General features: G+C 59.7%; 1 protein-coding gene across 2 annotated transcripts in view; it reads left to right on the forward strand.

Annotated features, from left to right (window-relative positions):
- The window catches only part of RREB1 (ras responsive element binding protein 1), a 121052-nt gene extending 102734 nt beyond the window's left edge, over nucleotides 1-18318 (forward strand). Inside the window, exons 10-14 of one of the 2 annotated variants that reach the window (XR_008200120.1) lie at nucleotides 222-3081; nucleotides 8386-8547; nucleotides 13161-13982; nucleotides 14976-16252; nucleotides 17396-17451. Coding sequence is in view for 1 of the 2 variants with exons in the window: in XM_052648106.1 (XP_052504066.1) it covers nucleotides 222-3081; nucleotides 8386-8547; nucleotides 13161-13982; nucleotides 14976-15487 (4356 nt within the window). In the remaining variant the exon portion in view is untranslated. Of the gene's footprint in view, nucleotides 1-221; nucleotides 3082-8385; nucleotides 8548-13160; nucleotides 13983-14975 lie in introns of both variants that reach the window. The other variant, XM_052648106.1, reaches the window with a different exon arrangement.
- The last annotated feature ends 1195 nt before the right edge of the window (nucleotides 18319-19513 follow it).

The following is a 19513-nucleotide window of genomic DNA, read 5'->3' on the forward strand; positions in this document are numbered from 1 at the left end:
ACGGCACTTTCCTGCCGCTCTGCCCAGAGGCCCTAGAGACTGCCTCCCTCATCAGGCAGCTGGGGTTCCTAAGGTGCTTAGTAGCTGGTGCTCCTTGCTCAGGCCAAGGGGTGTTAGCGCCAGGGGAGGGTGGGCTCCCCTCGGGCTGGGGGAAGGGCCCGGCCAAGCCTGCTGTGCAGCCAGGAGTGGTTGCTGACTCCTCTCTGCCGGCTTCCCCGCAGGCCTGGTGTGAAACGAACCTGCGCAGGTGCGCCAGCGAGCAGCACCGCTTCATCTGCGACGCGTGCGACAAGGCCTTCCCCATGCTCTCCTCGCTCACCCTGCACAGGCAGACACACGGGGCTGCCAGCCAGAGCCCGGACCGGCTGCAGGCTAGGGCCCCGCCGGGCGGCGACCCGGACCAGAAGGTCTTCCTGGCAGTGCTGGGCCTGCAGCACGCGGAGGACGTGCAGCCCGCGCCGGCCGAGGAGCCGCCGCCAGACGACAACCAGGCGATCCAGCTCCAGGCACTGCGGTGCCAGCTACCTCAGGAGCCCGGCTGTGCCGGCCTGCTCAGCCTGGCCCCCTTTGACGCCGCTGCCCTAGGCGGGGCGCTCGCCGTCCTTCCGGCCACCGCAGACAGCGTGAAGCACCTGGCCCTGCAACCCTTCCAGAAGGGCTTCATCATCCAGCCTGACAGCAGCATCGTGGTGAAGCCCGTCTCCGGGGAGCCGGCCATCGAGCTGGCGGACATCCAGCAGATCCTGAAGATGGCTGCGGCTGCGCCGCCACAGGTCGGCCTCCCGCCGCTGGCCAAGGCACCCGCCACGCCGCTGCAGGCCGTCTTCAAGCACATGCCCCCTCTGAAGCCAAAGCCTCTGGCCGCGCCGCGCACGGTGGTGGCCACGTCCACACCCCCGCCCCTGGTCAACACCCAGCAGGCCTCCCCTGGCTGCGTCAGCCCCAGCCTGCCCCCGCCGCCACTGAAGCTCCTCAAGGGCGCGGCAGAGGCGGCCCCCGGCGCCCACCTGCTGCCACCCAAGTCAGGGGCGCAGCTCTTCCTGCAGCCGCCGCGCCTCGAGCTGCCTGGCCAGGCCGAGGTGAAGACGCAGCTGGAACAGGACAGCCTCCTGGAGGCGCTGCTGCCGCTAAGCGTGGAGGCCAACATCAAGCAGGAGATCGCGGAGGGGGACCTCAAGGCCATCGTGGCGGGCCCCGGCGGCAAGAAGGCGCCGGCCGTGCGCAAGGTGCTCTATCCCTGCCGCTTCTGCAGCCAAGTGTTCGCCTTCTCGGGCGTGCTGCGCGCGCACGTGCGCTCCCACCTGGGCATCTCGCCCTACCAGTGCAACATCTGCGACTACATCGCCGCCGACAAGGCCGCGCTCATCCGGCACCTGCGCACGCACAGCGGCGAGCGGCCCTACATCTGCAAAATCTGCCACTACCCCTTCACGGTCAAGGCCAACTGCGAGCGGCACCTGCGCAAGAAGCACCTCAAGGCCACACGCAAGGACATCGAGAAGAACATCGAGTACGTGACGAGCAGCGCGGCCGAGCTGGTGGACGCCTTCTGCTCCCCCGACACAGTGTGCCGGCTGTGCGGCGAGGACCTGAAGCACTACCGCGCGCTCCGCGTCCACATGCGCGCGCACTGCGGCCGCGGCCTGGGCGGCTGCCCCAAGCCCCGCAAGCCCTTCGAGTGCAAGGAGTGCAGCGCCGCCTTCTCGGCCAAGCGCAACTGCATCCACCACGTGCTCAAGCAGCACCTGCACGTGCCCGAGCGCGACATCGAGAGCTACGTCCTGGCGGCCGACGGCCTGGGCCCCGTCGACACGCCCGCCGAGGCCCCAGGCCGCGCCGACGAGGGCGAGCGCAAGCCCCTGGCCGCCTTCCTGGAGCCCCAGAACGGCTTTCTTCCCGCGGGCCCCGCCCAGCCCCTGCCCCCGCACGTTGCCGTCAAAGTGGAGCCTGCTGGTAACTTCGCCGCCGACTTCAATGAGCCCCTGGACTTCTCCCAGAAGGGCCTGGCCCTGATCCAAGTGAAGCAGGAGAACGCGGCTGCCTTCCTGAGCCCCTCTGCCCCCTACGACTGCTCCATGGAGCCCATCGACCTGTCCATCCCCAAGAACTTCCGGAGAGGAGACAAGGACGTGGCTGCTCCCGGGGAGGCCAAGAAGCCTGAGCAGGAACCCGGGAGCCCCGAGCAGACCTCCCCGGGCCCACCGGCCTGCCCCACGCTGCCGGCAACCGTGGGCGCCAGCGGGGCCCTGGAGAAGCCAGGGGTCCCTGCCGCGGCATCCTCGGCGGCCAGCCCTCTGGAAGCTGCGGCGCTGCCCCTGCAGGGCCCCGTTCAACTCGCCGTGCCCCTCTACTCCTCAGCCGTGGTCAACAGCTCTCCGCTCTTGGGCAGCTCCACCCTCGGCAGCCCGGCCTTGCTGCGGCCGCTTCGTCCCAAGCCCCCCCTGCTCTTGCCAAAGCCCCCCGTGACGGACGAGCTGCCCCCACTGGCCTCCATCGCCCAGATCATCTCATCCGTGTCCTCGGCCCCCACCTTGCTGAAGACCAAGGTGGCCGACCCGGGGCCGGCAGGAACCGGCAGTACTGCCGCGGCCTCAGACGGCATCGGGGGTGCCCTCCCCAAAGCCACCACCGACGTCACCAGCCCGAAAGAATCCAGTGACTCACCCCCCTCCTCCAACAGCCCAGAGGCAGCCTCGCCCACCGAGCAGGGACCAGCCGGCCTGTCGAAGAAGAGGGGCCGGAAGAGGGGGACGCGGAGCCGGGCGCGCAGCAGCGGCGGGGTGGACCTGGACTCCAGCGGGGAGTTCGCCAGCATCGAGAAGATGCTGGCCACCACGGACACCAACAAGTTCAGCCCGTTTCTGCAGAGCGCGGAGGACGACGCCCAGGACGAGATGGCCGCAGCCCCCGCAGACCACAACGGGCCCAGCGACGAGGAGCAGGGCAGCCCGCCCGAGGACAGGCTGCTGAGGGCGAAGCGCAGCTCATACGCCAACTGCCTGCAGAAGATCAGCTGCCCGCACTGCTCGCGGCTCTTCCCCTGGGCCAGCTCCCTGCAGAGGCACATGCTCACGCACACCGGTAAGAGGGCGGGCAGCGCGGAGCGGCGCCACAGCGGCCCTCCTCCGCACCCCGCTTCCCAGCTTGTCCTCCTCTTCAGGCCCAGGAGTGGGGGGGCTTGCCTGATGGCCCAAGAGTCAGTACCCAGAATGGGCCCCCAAGGGCGTCTGGCAAAGGGAGGTGTTGGGGTGTTTTCAGGTGCGGTGGTCCTGGGACATCTCGTCCCTTGGTTGGGAGGAGGCAGCTAGGGGAACGGGGTCTTCGACAGAAGAATTTGCATCCCATCCTCAAGGCAGCTTTTAAAACTGCAAACATTCTGTGATGTTCCTTTGACTGCTGTGTATTCTAAAGGGGAACACTGCAGATTGTGCAGCCACTTTTCAGTTCACTGAGACGACCACGCCTTCTGGTTATCGTCATCAGTGTCAGACTAGTTGTAGAATTTAAAAATTTTTTTACTTGTACTAAGGTGGATTGTTCCAGAGAAACATGCGAATCTATTCCTCTGTTAAGTCTTGGATTTCAAATAAGCAACAGATGATTTCTAGTGTATGCATCTCCCATGCACCGTTTGGGGTAGGCTGAAGGGGCACATGGGGAGGGGATGGCAGAGCCGTTGTGGGTGACGAGGGTCCCGGGGGGCTTCAGGAGGAAAGCGTTTCTCAGAAGGCACCCCCACGGCAGTCTCTCTTGCCGCCCTGTTGGGGTGGCGCCCGCCTGTCACCTGCAGGGTCTCTGAGAAGTGAACACTCCTCTTCCGACTTCTCAGCAGACGGGGTCTGAGGAGCCGGCGCTGCCTGCCCACTCCCTCCTCCCCCAGGCCCAGCACGTCCCCCCGACTCTGGGATGTTCTGTTCTCTTCCCGGCAAGCCCACGGTCTCCCTGAGAGGACCGTACAGCGGGTACTTCCTCTCCAGACTTGTGCCAAGTCTCTGCAGGCGTCTGGTAGGAGTTCCCGTAAAGTGCCCAGGCGTCCGCTTGGTTTAAGATTTGGAGGCGGGGGAGAGGGGAGTGGGAGACAGGGCGGGTGGGGGCAGGTGTGACCTTGTTTTCTCCGCTCAGTCACCGCGCCCCTGGGGACACTGTCCCTGTCTGCCCTGTGTTCCTGCCGTGGGCATCGCAGGCCTCGTCTCTGGTGGGCAGAGCAGCCGTCCAGAGCTCGTCTTGGTGATGGGCCATGAGGGCCATGCTGTCTCCATCTTGCCCAGAGGAGACCGAGGCTCAGGGAGGGCTGAGTGATTGGCCTGCAGGCGTTCTGGTGGTCCTGGGTTGGGAGCCTGGCCGGGTCCCCTGCCACCGCCCCTGTCCTGTCTGAGGATGTGGGGGTCGTGCGTGTCCTGACCTATCCCCAAGGCACAGGATGGGGAGGTGGTTTGAGACAAGGTGTAGCATGGCTGTGGACCCCGAGCTGCTGACAGGATGGTGTTAGCGCCCCATGGGCTCAGTTGCCCTCCTCTGCTCTTTCACAGCCTCAGCTTCCAGAGGCAGTCTCTGCATCAAGCTGCTTAGTGATTTTAGGGAGCGTTCAACAGCAGGGACAGGGAATTCCAACATCTCTGCAGGGTCTCCCAGACATGTTTGCAGGCCATCCCGCCACCTAAACAGGCAGCATTAAGCAGCCCAGGGTTGAGTGTCCAGCCGGGGGTTCGCTGCTGCTCAGGCAAGGGGTCTCAGCCCTTTCTCTGCGTGGCTCAGGTTCTAGGAGCCGTGTCTCAGGAGGAAGCTGGCGTGGCTGGCACATTTCGTGTCCTGGCTCGGTCTGCACTCACAGCTCCTTCCTCCTTCCACTCCCCTGCTGGCCCGAGGCATCTAGTTAAGGGGGGCCACCCTGGTTCCTTCCTCTCAGCCTAACCAGTCTGCCTCTTCAGAAGATGGCTCACTGGTTTCCGCCTTTTCCCCTTGTGAGCGTCCCGTGTGTTTTCAGGCTACAGGTAGAAGAGACAGTGCCAGAAAATGGTTCATTTCAGCCCCACCCGACTTCCTCCTGGTGAAATGGAGCGTCGGGACCCTGTGAGGGCTGAGGTGCTTCCAGCTCTGCCAGTCCTAGTCCCTGGCCTCGCCCACTTCCTCGTGGTTGGTCTCACTGATCTTTCTTGCCAGCCTGGATCCCACCTACCTCTCCCACCCTCTGTTCACAGACACCACGTTGGGCTGGAGTCTGTGGGATGCACGCCTCAGTGTGGAGAGCGCTCCCAGTGGGATGACACGCTTCAATGTGGAGAGTGCTCCCAGTGGGATGCGTGCCTCAGTGTGGCGAGCGCTCCCAGTGGGATGCACACCTCAGTGTGGAGAGCGCTCCCAGTGGGATGCACGCCTCAGTGTGGAGAGCGCTCCCAGTGGGATGCACACCTCAGTGTGGCGAGCTCTCCCAACCTCGCTGGGGTTTGACTGCTTTTCACTTTCTTAGGCGGCAGCTCTGGGAGCTTCTTCCTGGCCAGCCCTGCATCATCTCTGCCCGATCCTGAAAGAAAGAGACCCGGGGGCAGGAGGGCGATGGAGGGCTGGCTGAGGGGGCGAAGCCAGGTCATCACACTTACTCTGGGCGTTCACCCTGTATTCCCTCCTGCCCTGGCTGCCAGACAGCACCATGTGCCTCTTGTAAAATTTCTGTCTTCATTTCTTGACTGTTCCGACACCGCGAGTGTGGGTCGAAGGATGTCATAGGTCTTTGGTGCAAAGGCAGCTGCCTGTGGTCACAGGTGCATTTAGAAACAGCCCTGCTGACGCAGTCTTCTGTGCCTGTTACCAAATGGATGAAATCGTCAGGTACCTTCCATACGGATCACCAGTCAGCAAGGCTTTTCTGAAGACTGTGACAGCAACATACTAGAAGGGCTCTTGTTTCCTCTGTCCATGCAGTCTGCAGGGCACACTGCTATTTGAAATGTGTGACTTACGCAGTGAAAGGGGGACTTTTAAAGGCTCCTGTTGGTTGTCACTTTGGGAATCTTCCTAATTGGATACAATACTTCCAGGTCATTGAGTTGGTTTCTAAACTTAACCTTAGCATGCGTCTTCCTCATCATGAGACATCCGCCTGGCTCTTGAAACCGGCTGTAAAAGTGAAGCGTTTACCAGCATGGAGATCATAGAGTACCTCATATAGTAGGAGAAGCAAGAAGCCAGCCGCTCTGTTTGAAATCAAGAACCAGATCACAGCTCACAGTCACAGCTTCTGACTTGTTTTCTTCTCGGGCCTGTTTCTCTTGTTTTCACACTGGCCTGACTCAGGGAGACTGTGATTGTGTTGCCCTTGGAGAAAGAAATGTTAAAGGGAAAATATTTTCTTCTTCCTTACAACAGAGCCTGAATAATTATTAAACATTAGGTTTGACATTTAGTGAAAAGTAATTTGAAGGGCACACACACACACAAAGAAAACTAAAATACTTGACAACTCGTCTTCACACAAAAAGCATGACTTTCTTTTTTTTTTAACATGGGAATTTTTATAAATATAGCACAGAACACCTGCAAGGTTTGTGAAGCACGGGTTCTCCAGTTCATCCTCTCAGGCCCACGTGGAGCTCCCTAGAGTAACTGTTTTTAAAATTTTCGGCTGTGCTGGGTCTTCGTTGCTGTGCACGAGCTTTTCTCTAGTCCCAGCGTGTGGGGCTGCTCTCCGGCCACGATGCACTGGCTTCTTACTGTGCTGGCTTCTCTGGTTGCAGAGCGCAGGATTGAGGCGTGTGGGCTCGGGAGGCGTGCCTCCTGGACTCCAGAGCACAGGCTCAGAGGTTGTGGCCCTCGCGCCTCGCTGCTCAGCGGTGTGTGGGACCTTCCCGGACCAGAGATCGAACCCCGGTCTCCTGCACTGGCAGGCGGATTCTTTACCGCCAAACCCCCAGGGAAGCCCCACACATAACTGGTTTCTGATTCCACTTACCCGTCCTTCTAATTGCACTGTCTTTGATGGTTCTAGACATCTGTATTTAAAAACTTCTACCAGCAGTCTGGAACCATCTCTCAGAAGGGAGTGGACGTCCCTTTCTTTGGCTACCGCTGATGCTCAAACTTGGGGTGTGTGGATTCAGGCGGTGCGAGTCCTTCCTGTCCTGGGGATCCCGGGCAACAGGCCGGTGTTGTCCATTCCCCAGGTGTGTGGGCGCGTGTGCCTGCACTGGCTCTGGGGCCTGGTGATGTGCTTCAGACTCTAAATGGAAGACCAGCCCCCATGGCGGGTCCAGGGAGCAGTGCTGGCTGGCTGCCTTGGGGGCAGGGGGGCGGGTGTCTTTCTGTCTGTCTGACCCGGGTGTGTGTGTGTGTGTCCAACCAGGGCAGCCCTGGGGTCATGAGAGAGCAGTGAGCCCTGTTTGTTGCTATACAAAGCCTTTTCCCAGTGACCTCAGAAGCTGAGACCTTGGAACGTGGCAGCTGGGGAAAGCAGAGGGCTCTAGTGAGGCAGCAGACAGTAGCCCACCCCTGTCTCCTGAAGCCCACCCCCTCCCTTCCCCACCTGCCCTCTTCTTTCCTGCTCTTCGGTGTCACTCTGTGCCCTGGCTCTGCCGTGCGTCCATCCTTGCAGGCACAGATCAGGCGCCATGGAGCCCCCAGAAGGAGTCCTAATGGAAGGGGAGGGGGTGCTGGTCACAGCAGATAGTGGCCAGGACAGGCAGGTTGGTTGGGTGCTCGGGGACCCAGCTTCTTCACACTCGGGGTGCTGAGTGAAGCACATGGTCTCTGGGGAGACTCGTCCCTGGTGGCCCCTCATCTCCCACCGGCAAGAGTGTAAAGCGAGGGGGCAGACCCGACACCCCCCCCCCCCCCCCGCTGTCTGGCTGGCTAGAGCCACAGGGCCCTTGAGCAGAGGTCCCACGGGAGGCACCCTGGGAAGTCCAGGACTCAGCTCTTCCTGTCCAGGTGGGCGGGTCAGACCCCCAGAGACCCCCAGGGGTTGAAGATGGCCCTCCATCCTGTCCCGCTTCTGCAGTGCTGCCAGGCTGGGGATGCACGTGGGCATCCTCGCTGTGGTGGCCACGGTCGGCATCCTGCGCACGTCCCTCCTCTCACCTCTGTTCTTGTTATTATATAAGATTTTTTTTTTAATTGTGAGATGTATTTTAAAGATATGTGTCTTGCTTTCATCGTTATCTTTCAGTGTTTTAAAGACAAATACCTTATCCCAGTCGGGATGAGGGAAGGTGGTCGTTTGCCTTATTGAAGTTCTCGGTGTACATTTCTTACTGTGTTTTGTTTATTTTCTTGAAAGGGGTGGGGGGTGGGAACCAATGCCAGTGATCCCCGGAGAAGGAACCGGAAGCAGACTTTCCTTTTTCGCTGCAGTAGAAAGCCAGGTAAATATGTATTTTTTCTCCCCCGATTCAGGTCAGAAACCCTTCCCTTGTCAAAAATGCGGTGCCTTCTTTTCCACCAAATCTAACTGTGAACGACACCAGTTGCGCAAACACGGAGTTACCGCCTGTTCCCTGAGAAGAAACGGGCTTATCCCCCAGTCAAAAGAGAGTGATGGAGCCCGTGATAGCACAGGTAGTGCCTCCAGGCGGTGGAGCGGGGCGCCCTTAGCCGCCCTCCTCCCTTCCCCTGCAGGAGCCCGCGGGTCCCATCTGCTGGGGAAGGCCTGACCTTCCCCTCCCCGCCCCCCACGCCTGTTCGTGCCCTTTGCCCCCTAGAGCTGGGCGGTGCGGGAGGGTGTGCAGTCCCGCTCTTTGTAGGAACACGTTTGAGAGGGATGTGGAAGCGCTGGGCTGGTGTTTTCGGAAACCCCAGCTGGGCCGCGTCCTACAGGGCAGGGATGGGCCGGCTGGGAAGGTCCTGCAGGAACCCGCGATGCCCCGCCCCCCATGGGGAGGGGCCGGCCAGGCGGAGTGTTTTCTTTTCAATAACTCTCTTCCCAGTAAAAACCTTAGTCTTGTTTGAGAAAGCACTGTGCATGTCCTTTCTTTAATCCCATCTCCGCTTGCTCCGAATCCGGGTATTATTCTCCTGTGCTGATATGTGCTTCCTTCCTCCAGCCCTCCAGAGCAATTAACGGCTGCCCGTGCGTCCCCCGCCACCTTTTTCCCTTCCAGCTTCTGTATTTACTCATGTTCTCTGTTGAGTGCCTTCCATTATCTCCAACCGCTGGGGGTTGGTGTCCCTCACCCCCCGAAACAAAACCAAGCATCGCTGCCTGTGGGTGGCTCAGACGCGGGGCTGGTGGGCTGATGCTGAGTAAGTCTTGCAGGTGTGGGTTCAGTCTGACAGATCGCGAAAGCTTGACTTTTTCCCTTTTTTGAAGCCAAGGAGATTCCCCGCCCCCCCCCCCCCCAGGTGTGTTTTCCTGCTATTACCTGGTCACTGTGTCCCATGCTTCCTGCCCTCAGACTGAGTGGGGCGGTGGTCCCCCTCTCCTGGGAGTAAGCATGGACTGGAGGGCCGGCTGTAGCCCCCGGCCGCCTCGTCCGTGTGGTCAGAGACGGGGTTGGGGGGCCGCGGAACCTCTTCTCGGGGCCACGCCTCCCCCCAGCCAGTGAGACAGGCCCGAGACGCCCTGGCCACGCCCTCGGCCGCGGTCAGACCCTCGGCTTCCAGGCCCACGTGACTGGCTAGGATCTTTGAGTGGAGAGGGGTCCGGGCGCTCACGGAGTCTTGCTGTGACTGCTGCCCTCAGGCCCATGGTGCTGGGTGACCTGCCGTTCACCCCGCGAAGCTGGCCACTGGGCTGGCAGGGCGCAGCTTCGCTGGGGCGGCCCTGCCAATGTCTGAGCCTCGGCTGCCACGTCAGGTTCCTCCCGGCCCCACTCTTGCAGCCCATCAAGGTTCCCAGGGGGCCGCGGGCCGCCTTGGCCTCCACGCTGGCAGACGAGTCTTCAGGTGTAACAGCCACGATGCACACTTTGGGTTCAGCATCTTGAGCTGTGATCAGGGAGCACCCAAACCAGGGCTCCTGCAGACGCGGAGCTAGTCTTAGCCTTCGGGCAGCTCCACGTCTTCACGGTGTGGGTACTTGTTTTATAAACTGCAGTTATGAGTTTGGTTTTTCCAAGTCTCACAGCGCCCTCCTCACCCCCACCCTGCCCGGAGGGTGTATAGGTTTCCTTTAAGGGACAAAGCCTCTGGAAAAAGAAAATTCAGTGAGAGTTGTAACGGGAAACGAGCATAGAGAAAATATAGGTTTGGTGTAATTGTGGTCACAGTCCGCGGCGAGAGAGAAGATGGAGAGAAGGAGGGTCGGGGAGCAGGAGCTGAGTGCTTTCGAGAGCTTTTCACACCAGGTGAGGGCGATGGAGGGTGGAGGTTTTTTTCAGCCTCCTTCCCATGAAGTTTAAAGTCAGGCTTTGGAGAAAAACCATAAAAACACAAAGGCAGGAAACGACCCAGGCCGTTCTTGAGGGATTTCTATGTTTATATGCCTAGGTTGCGTTTTCTGAAAATCCCAGAACATGTTTTGCAACATAGGTCTGGCTTTCTCAATCACAGAAGGTCCCCCACCACAGTTCGCCGTAGATTTTCCCCAGAGGAACGGGGACAGTGCTGGGATGGGGCAGTGTTAGCTGAAAGGGACATGTTGATTGTTCAGAGCCAGGCTGAGACTGAGGTGCACTTTGTCCCCGCGGAGGATGCTCCTGGGTCTTCCTCAGGTGATCCTTGTCGCAGCCTTCCTGTTTGTGGGCACCTGCGGGTGATTTTTCAAATCAATGTGAGTGTGAAGTTTTTTCGGGTTTTTTGGCCGGGCTGCGTGGCCTTTGGAATCTTAACTTCCCTGACCAGGGGTGAACCAGGCCCCACCGCAGTCAGAACCAGGGAACTCCCCAGCATGGGCATTTTGAAACTATTGCTGCAAGGTGGCCCCCTTCACTGACCTGAAGCCCCTCGTGCCCGTGTGGGTGGGGCCCCTTCCTCCCGGCCTCGCCCCTGCCCAGGCAGATGGCTGTTTAGGTCGTAGGTTGTCAGCTCAGTTGGAGAGCGTGAGATTTCTCAGAAGCAGTAGATGTTTACTTGTTGACCTGACACGGAGGTCTTCACTCTCACACGGGAGGAGCTTTGGGGTTCTTATCTACGAGTGCCTTCAGAGTCTGTCTGCTTCCTCTAGCAGTTTTTCTTAGATTCGCGTCACAAACAAGGGCCTGGCTGACAGGAACAGAAAATGTTTAAAGCCACATGGCTTACAAGTCACCAGCTCAGCCGCCTGCATTTGGGGAGGGTGCGTGGTGAGGAGGGCGAGGTCGCGTACGGCCTGGCCTTGTACGTTGTGCGTCCACGAGACCCAAGAGGTTAAGTCCTTGAGCCCGAGGATTGCCAAGAAAAAGCTCCTGGAGTGGCTTGCAACTGGAAGGGCCCGGCTACTGAAAACGCCCCCTGGTGGACGTCGGGCAGAAGGCGGCCAAGCTCCCCAGAGGAACCGAGCTGGCCTCTGCTGCCTTCAGAGAGAGCATCACCCCCGCTGAGGAAGGCCCGGCGGTCAGAACACTTGGGTTTGGTTTCAGATTTCCCTTAGTTTATCATCTTAAATATATTCTACTGCAGTCGAAATCTTAAATAACCCATGTTCTTTTGGTAAAAAAGAAAAATAGTGATTAGTGGGACAGCCTAGAATGTTCTGGGACAGATAGGAAGTAACTACACACACACATACACCCCGTGGCTTCCCCCCGACACACCTTTAATGTAACTACCCACCGAACCAATAAATCGGAAACCAAGCATTCTGTACTTTGTTATTTTGAAGTTTACACCAAAATCCATGTAAAAGGTGCTCTCAGAGCAATTAAAGAAAATGAGCATCTGATTTTTCCTTGGAAAATGGCCTAGATGTTGGTGTGGGCGTGTATATATGTATGTATCTCAGGAGTCGTCTTTACTCTTTTGGGTAATTGCCAAAAGCCATTTATTGTCAGAAATTTTATACTCACCCCACAATCACTTGTTTCCTTCTGAAACCTGAGATACTTGCACAGTGGCTGCCGAAAAGTAGTCAGAGTGAAATCAACGGAGAGAAGAAAGCGGGAGAGCCGTGTAGCGGGCCTTGGTGGGGCCGATGCCTTTGCTTCGCCGCCAGCCCAGGGCTGCCCTGACGGCGGATCACAGAGCCTGTGCCTCCGGCCGGCGTGGTGCCAGTCTGCGCGCGGCAGGGGAGGGGCCCGGTTCGGTGTGTGAACCCGGGCTCGGAGAACGGGCGGCGCGAGCCGTGTCTGTGCTGCAGTATGGGTTCTGTCAGCCTGCTGCCGCAGCGGTACCCCGGCCGGTGTACCTGTAGTTAAAAGTTGGGCTCAGCAAGCTTCAGCTTCACCGTCACAGCTCATGATGGATAGGGGCTAAGACCTTGTTTGACCAGAATGGCGAGGAGATGGTGTTTTTGATCAATACCGTCATCTCTTGGGTGTCGACAGTGTTCCCAGGGGGCCAGCCCTTAAGAAGGCCGATAGAAACCGGCGGACTGTCCACATCTGGTTTTGCTGTGGAGAGTGGACAGGTAGGAACCAGCCGAGAGACGGGAAGCGTCTCCGCTCCCTACCCGGGTCCCGACAGCAGCCAGGGGGCCCGCAGGTGTGCATGGTCTGCTGCTGCCCGCGCGCTCTCCCGGAGACCAGCCGCCAGGTGGCAGCGTGTGGGCCGCAGACACCGAACTCTGGCCCTGGGCCGCGGCCTGTGAGCCCCTCCCCAGATCCCATGGAGGGGGGTCTTGGTCCTTTGTCTGCTGCATGTGTATACGGCTCTCTGCTCTGGAAAATAACTTCTCCCGCTCGGCTTCCTCAACCTCCCTCGCGCTGCGAGTCTCTGGAATGCGCCCGCTGTCCTCTCCCGGTCCTTTCTGTCTGGCTGCCCTGAGCCGCTCGCCCGCCTCTGGGGACCCGGAGCATCCCTGTGTGTTCCCGTGGGTGGGGATGGGGGGCACCCAGCTCCAGGGGTGGAGGGGAGGTCGGGGGTCGCAGGCGCAGGCAGCCTGGGACCCCCTGCCTGTGTGTGCGCCCACGTGGAGGCTCCTTTTTAAAATTAACCTCAGGCCCGCCTGGGGGATGCAAGGGGTGATGAGGATTCGGGTGAGAGAAACCCTTGCTGGGGTTTGGGAGACAGGTCCCGAGGGGTGGGTCACAGGCGAGCCTTCGGAAGGGGTGTGTTTGGGGGCCCGGGTCTCAGCCTGCCCCGTGCTTGACCCGCAGACAGCCAGTCGGACGCAGAGGCCTCGGCGGCCGGCAGCGAAGTGCTGGACCTCACTACCCGGGAGTCGCCCAAGCCAACCCCAGAAGGTGCCTCGGAGCCCAGCCCGGCCGCGGCCCCGGCCCCGGAGGACCCCCCGAGGGGCGCGCAGGAGGAGGCGGAGCAGGTGGCGGCGGAGGGGGACGCGCAGCCCGAAGAAGAGGACGCACAGCCCACGGAGGAGGAGGAGGGGGAGGAGGAGTGCCCGGAGGAAGAGCCGGCCGAGGCCGCTGACGGCCCCGAGGAGGACACAGTCAGCAACAAGAGCCTGGACCTCAACCTCGCCAGCACGCTGATGGGCTTCAAGCTGGCTGAGGGCGAGGCGGGCGCGCAAGACCACAAGCACGCCTGCCACGTGTGCGGCAAGAGCTTCAAGCTCCTGGGGACCCTCAGCCGCCACCGCAAGGCCCACGACCGCGAGGAGCCCAGTGACGAGAGCGCGCCCCCCCGGGAGCACGAGGGGCCGCACCCGGCTGCCCCCGAGCCCCCAGCCCCCGAGCCCCCAGCCCCCGAGCCCCCAGCCGAGGCGGAGGCCACGCCCGAGGCCCCAGCGGAGCAGCAGAGCGAGGCAGCCGAGGGCCCCTCGGACGCGGACGGGGACGCGGACGGGGAGGGCCCCGCCGAGAAAAGACCGCTGGAGAAGAGTGATGACGACAAGAAGCCAAAGACAGACGCGCCCAGGAGCGCAGCCAGCAAGGCGGACAAGAGGAAGAAGGTGTGCAGCGTGTGTAGCAAGAGGTTCTGGTCCCTGCAGGACCTGACCCGGCACATGAGGTCGCACACAGGTGAGGGGGCGGGGCAGGCGGGGGTGGGGGGGCTGGGGGCCGGGTTGGAGCTGGCCGCCGCGGTAGTGGTGTTTTCCAGAGCCTTCTGATCAGCCTCTTTGCCCTCTGCACCTCAGTCTCCCTGTCTTTAGAAAGGGGTGTGATGGCTGCCCTTCTGGAAGCTTCCAGAAGAATACGGGTGCCAGGAAGGGCTGCAGGGTGGCCCAGGGAGCAGCGGTGAGGCAGGAGTTGAGCAGGGCTCCTTGCCCGGGCCTGTCGCGGGGAGGGGGCGCTCCCAGGTGTGCCCATCAGCCAGCTCTAGTTGCCCAGGTCTCTGCAGGGAGGCACGCAGGTGTGACCGTCAGCCAGCAGGTGCTGGGTTGGCCGTGCGGCTGCCGGGCTGATGAGGCTGAACCAAGAGGGCACCTGCTTGCTCCCCGGGCACAGCCCCGCTCCTGAAGCCACCACCTCTAGGCTTGATGCCGCAAATCCCCTGCAGGGGCCACTGCTTGGGTAGAAAGGAGGCCTGGACGCACTCACCATGCCTTGCCCCGCTGAGCAGGAAGACTCCCCAGTGTCTTGGTCTCCGTTTCCCTCCACTCCCGGTGGCTAACAAGGTTTCATCCCATGCCGAAGCCCTGCACTGGGCTCCCAGTAGCGGTGTCGGTGGGCTCCGGGCAGGTGGTTCCCTCAGCTGCTCTGCGTCCGGGCAAAGCGAGTCTGCAGCTCTGAGTCTGCAGTGGGGGCCAGGCCTGGGGGCCGTGTCCGGCGCCTGTGTGCCCGAGGGTCCTGGATTGGGATTGAGAAAGCAGTCTGGACCGAGGCTGAGGAGAAGCTCCCAGCAGCCCTGTTCCCCATCCTGTGCTGTGGTTGGGACAGAGGAGGCTCCTGTGAGCGGACCGGGGGCTCGGCGGCCCACCAGGCTACCCCTCGGGCCTTGGCTGTGCTTGGGCGGAGCTGGGCGGTGGTCGCGGGCGGCCGGGTTCGCAGCCCTGATTCCCTCTGGTTCCCCAGGAGAGAGGCCCTACAAGTGCCAGACCTGCGAGCGGACCTTCACCTTGAAACACAGCCTGGTGCGCCACCAGCGGGTCCACCAGAAGGCCCGGCACGCCAAGCACCACGGCAAGGACAGTGACCGCGAGGAGCGCGCGGAGGAGGACAGCGAGAGCGAGTCCGCCCACAGCGGCGCACACCCCCTGTCAGAGGGCGAGGGGGACGCGGGTCTGCATGCCAGCACCCATGTGGCACTCACGCGGAGCCGGAGGGAGAGCCTGGCCGCCAAGGACGCCGGCCGCCGGGAGGAGCGGGCGGCAGCGCGGACGGCGGGGGCCAGCCAGGCAGCGGCCGGCAGGAGCGCGCCCAGGGCCGCCGCTGCAGGCAGCCCCCGGGAGCCAGCGCCCCAGGGCGACCCCGGCCGGGAGAGCCCCGCAGGCCTCCTGCAGGACCTGCTGGAGCTGCCGGGCCGCAGGCCCGCCCACCCCCTCCTGCCCACTGCCGACAGCGCCTCGCTCTTGGGCCTGGAATGACGACCCGGCCCGCCCCCCAGCACGCAGACGAGAGCCAGCAGAGCAAAGCGCCCTGAATCTGCTTCCCGAGGTGCCCTCGGTGCCCCTCGGCTGTTGGGGGGCCGGAGAGAGAGGGGGCGGCCGCCCACCAGGTGCCATCGCCTTACAGACTGCGGGGAAGGGCCGCACCAGCGATTCGAGTGCCTTAACTACTTACAGCCCTTGGTGTCGTCCTGGGTGTTATGTGTTTCCAAAACGACTTTTTGAAAAACAAAGCAAATATTTTAATGAATTATTTGGAGAGGACCTTTTCATTTAAGCATTAACATTACCTTCTGTTTTGGTGTGTGTGAGCTTGTTTTTGCGAATCTGTGATAGTCACGTTTGTTCTGTGAGCTGGAAACAGACAAAAAAAAACATGCCCTTGGATACCTATGGCCAATAACTGGAAGAAAGTGACGCGAATTCCATGTAAATTCCCAGAGGAAATGTGGATGAGATGCTCATTTCTCAGATAGACTTTTTCTGTTTGCTGCGTGGTGGAGCTGAGATTGGGTCCTCGGTGGACTGCAGGGTGTGGCTCATGAAGGTTTCCAGTTTGGTTCAAGCCAAAACCAGGAAAGAGTCTAGCTTCGGCCTGGGACACATTTCCACTCTCTCAGCGTTAGACACGCCGTTACTGCTGCAGTTTCCAGACAGAGGAGAGTCCCCCTGGCAACTGAACCGGCGGGAAACATGCATAGGTGTCATATATCTGACTCCTGCCCCCAACCCCCACCCTTTTCGGTATATGTATTAATAATATTATTATTATTATTATTATTTGTAGTTCATCAGTTTGCTGGTCTCTGCAGTCAGCAGAAACAAATGGGCAATATTTGTCCTGGGAGACCTGGGCCACCTCCGCCCGGGCTCCCCCGCGTGAGCGTCCGCCCGCAGCCTCTGCCAGGCCCCCTGGGGCGGCAGCTCTTCTACTGTGCTGAGACACGCCTCTCTTCTGTGACTGCAGCACCCAGCAGGGGCCCCATGGTCCTCTGCCCGCCCCTGGGGGGCCGGGGGGCAATGGGGAGGGAAGAGGAGGCACGGTGGGCGCCGGGGGCCTCCAGGGAAGCCGGGGGCAGGACCCACTGCTCGCCAGGTCTTCCTGCCAGACCCAGCCCAGGCCTCGCCCGCTGGCGCCCCTGTCCTTTGCAGAGCAAGGGAATTCTACTACTGGTAACAAAACTGCACAGGCGAGAGGGAAGGGGAAGAACAGGGGTCTGTTTACCTTCCTGTAATCTGGGGTTGGTGCTTGAAGATAAACACGTGTCTCTAGTTTCTGAGTCGCTCGAGCCCCTGGGCACACAGAGGTGGATTTTCTTTTCATGAGCATCGTATGCAGGCAATAGACCCCCTCACTGTAGCTGCCAGCAGTGACTGGAAACTGACCCTACTGTAGCTGGGCTGTGCTCAGCGGCCTGTCCTCTAGCCGGGACCCCCCGGGACCCCCCCGAGCCTCAGTGCCTCAGCCCTTCCCCCCCGCCCCGGGACCCAGGGCTCCTCTGTCCTCAGACCTGTGCCCACCACAGGGACCCCCACCCTCCACTTCCTCACCCACTCCTGGTGGCCAAAATCCAACTGCCCAGACTTCAAAGGAAGCTGTGTATCCTTGACGTGATGAAAAAGCGGTATCTTTGCATGTGAAAGGAGAAAGGTTGAGGTATATTAAGATTTTTAACTGTATTAGGGATGTGTGAACCAGTTTCAAAATGAGGTTTTATTTACTTTAGATGAAGACGAATCAGAACCAATGACCCCGCCCCTGCCCCGTATCACTTCATACCAAGTGTGGTGTGCTTACCTAAAACCAGTTCATTCATCCCTTAATTTTTTATGACGATTGTTGTTATTTTCATTGTTATTATTTGGGTGTTTTGTTTTCCTTTGCAGCTCTCCACACTAAAACTCGGAACGTTGTGGGGAGAAGCCACGAGTTAACTCTGCGCTGGGGTGAGATGTAGCCGGAACCAGCCCGGCACCGCGGCCAAGGCAGCCGCTCGCGATAATCACTATTGATTTAAAGCTTTATTTAGCCTTCATCTGTACCCTCGTAGTTGATAAGGTCTTGCCACATTTTATTAGCGAGGTTGAGAGATGTATCATTTGTTTGTTGTTCTGTCCCCTCCCCCAGTATTAAACTGTGAAATTTGTGATTTGTTTAAACTCTGGGTGAATCATAGCTTAGTTTGCATGTCCAGCTAATTTGTTCCTATACATTTTGTTTGATTCTTTTTCTCCTTCTCTCAGGGCTTTTACAAAAAAAAAGAGAAATATATATATATGGATCTTCTGAAAAGTTTTTTGAGGTGCAAGTTTCTCTCTTTTGTTTTTTCTCTTTGATTTATGAACACGATGCTGAGATTCAATCACTACATGAAACTCCCGGCTGTGAAAACAAAACAAAAACCCAGGGCTGTTTTTCCCACCAGCCCCCAGGGGAAGCTGTGTGGCAGTCGGATGCCCGTTTGTTTCAGAAAGTTTCACCATTCTTTCCACGCTCTGTTCCTCTCTTTCCTCCAGAAGGAAGTTGATCCTAATGATTTCAGCCCATGCATTAAACAGGAAACAATAATAAATGTGTAGAATCCATATTTTTCTAAAGGGAACTTAAAAAACTGCTGCTACATGTCGTGTACAAAACTGGTTGATGCCACATGAACAGAGAATCACAAGTTCGGTCTTGGTACTCCTCGTTCCTCTTTGTATCCAGTTGTATAGTACTTCCAAATTCAAAATGAGAAGAAACGCTGTTCTGTATCAAACCATCTAAAAGCAATAAATGTTATATTTTAAAAACGGCAGGTTGCCGGTCCCGCGGCCGTCCTTTGATTTGCTGTGGTCCTGTGAGCTCGTCCCCGACCCGGGCCGCTGCCCAGGGCATCCATGGCGTGGGGGTGGGGGAACCTCAGGCCTGCTTGCTGCCCGCTGGGCACCTGGGGTTCCGACGAGAGCCCTCACCCAGGCAGCATCTCTCAGCCTCGGGCCGTGTCCTCGCCCACCTGGGGGGATCTTTTCAGGGCCCCGAGTGGTCGGTGGCGGCAGCTCCCCCTCCAGTCAGGCTGTGTGGGGTTGAGTTGTCCCCTGGGTGGAGAGCTCCCGTGACTCAGGCCTGCTGGTGTGGGCAGGGGCCTGGACAGCACGGTGACCCCAGGGCTCGGGGGACGGAGCCGGTTAGAAGCCACGTTTGCTTCTGCTGGGATCTGCTGTCACAAAGCCACTGAAGGGCCAAGGCCCAGACCCTGTAAGCCCAGAGTGGGTCTTAAAGCAGCTCGGAAGGAAGCAGGGTTTGGGGAAGCTGGTTGTAGATGTTTCCAGCAAGGTGACGGTGTCACAGTTCTGAGCGCTGAGTGCTCGGGTCCTTCAGGCCTCCAGGTCCCGATGTCGGGGACACCCACCCCCGCTGCTGTACCCCCATATTACACCAGCCTCAGGAGACTGATTGTGGGGAGATGAAGTGAGGAGTCCTGAGTCGTATTAATACAACCAAATAACTCGGGAGTGACTTGCATAGACAAGGAGCTCACAGGAAGCAAGCCCTCCGACCTGTCCAGTTGTGGGGGCCACTGAGCCGAGCTGACAGCCACCCCGCTGCTTTGTGGGTGGGGTCGTTCCTGGCTGGGAACCAGGACCATACGTGGTCAATGTGAAGGGCGAAGGGTCAGCCCCTTTGGAACAGGATGCCCAAGATGGGGTGCAGACTCCAGGAAATGCTCACGTGTCCGTGTGTGTGTGTGTCCGTGTGTGTGTGTGTCTGTGTCTGTGTCTGTGTCTGTGTCTGTGTCTGTGTCGGGTCCAGCCCTGGGCGGGCAGTGCTGAAAGCAGCTTACAAGATAGGACCTCTCAAAAGAGCAAGCCCGTTCCTTAGAAAGGAGACGACATTCATCTGCCTGACCCCCTCCCTCTGGGGAGCAAGCTGCGGGCCCCTCCTGCAGGCCCCCACCTCCCGCCAACCCTGGGCAGGAGGGGAGGGCCCATCCTGCAGGCTGGAGCCCACGGGCCTTGCAGAGC

This window comes from Budorcas taxicolor, chromosome 11, assembly GCF_023091745.1.
Source record: "Budorcas taxicolor isolate Tak-1 chromosome 11, Takin1.1, whole genome shotgun sequence".
In the NCBI taxonomy this organism is placed as follows: domain Eukaryota; kingdom Metazoa; phylum Chordata; class Mammalia; order Artiodactyla; family Bovidae; genus Budorcas; species Budorcas taxicolor.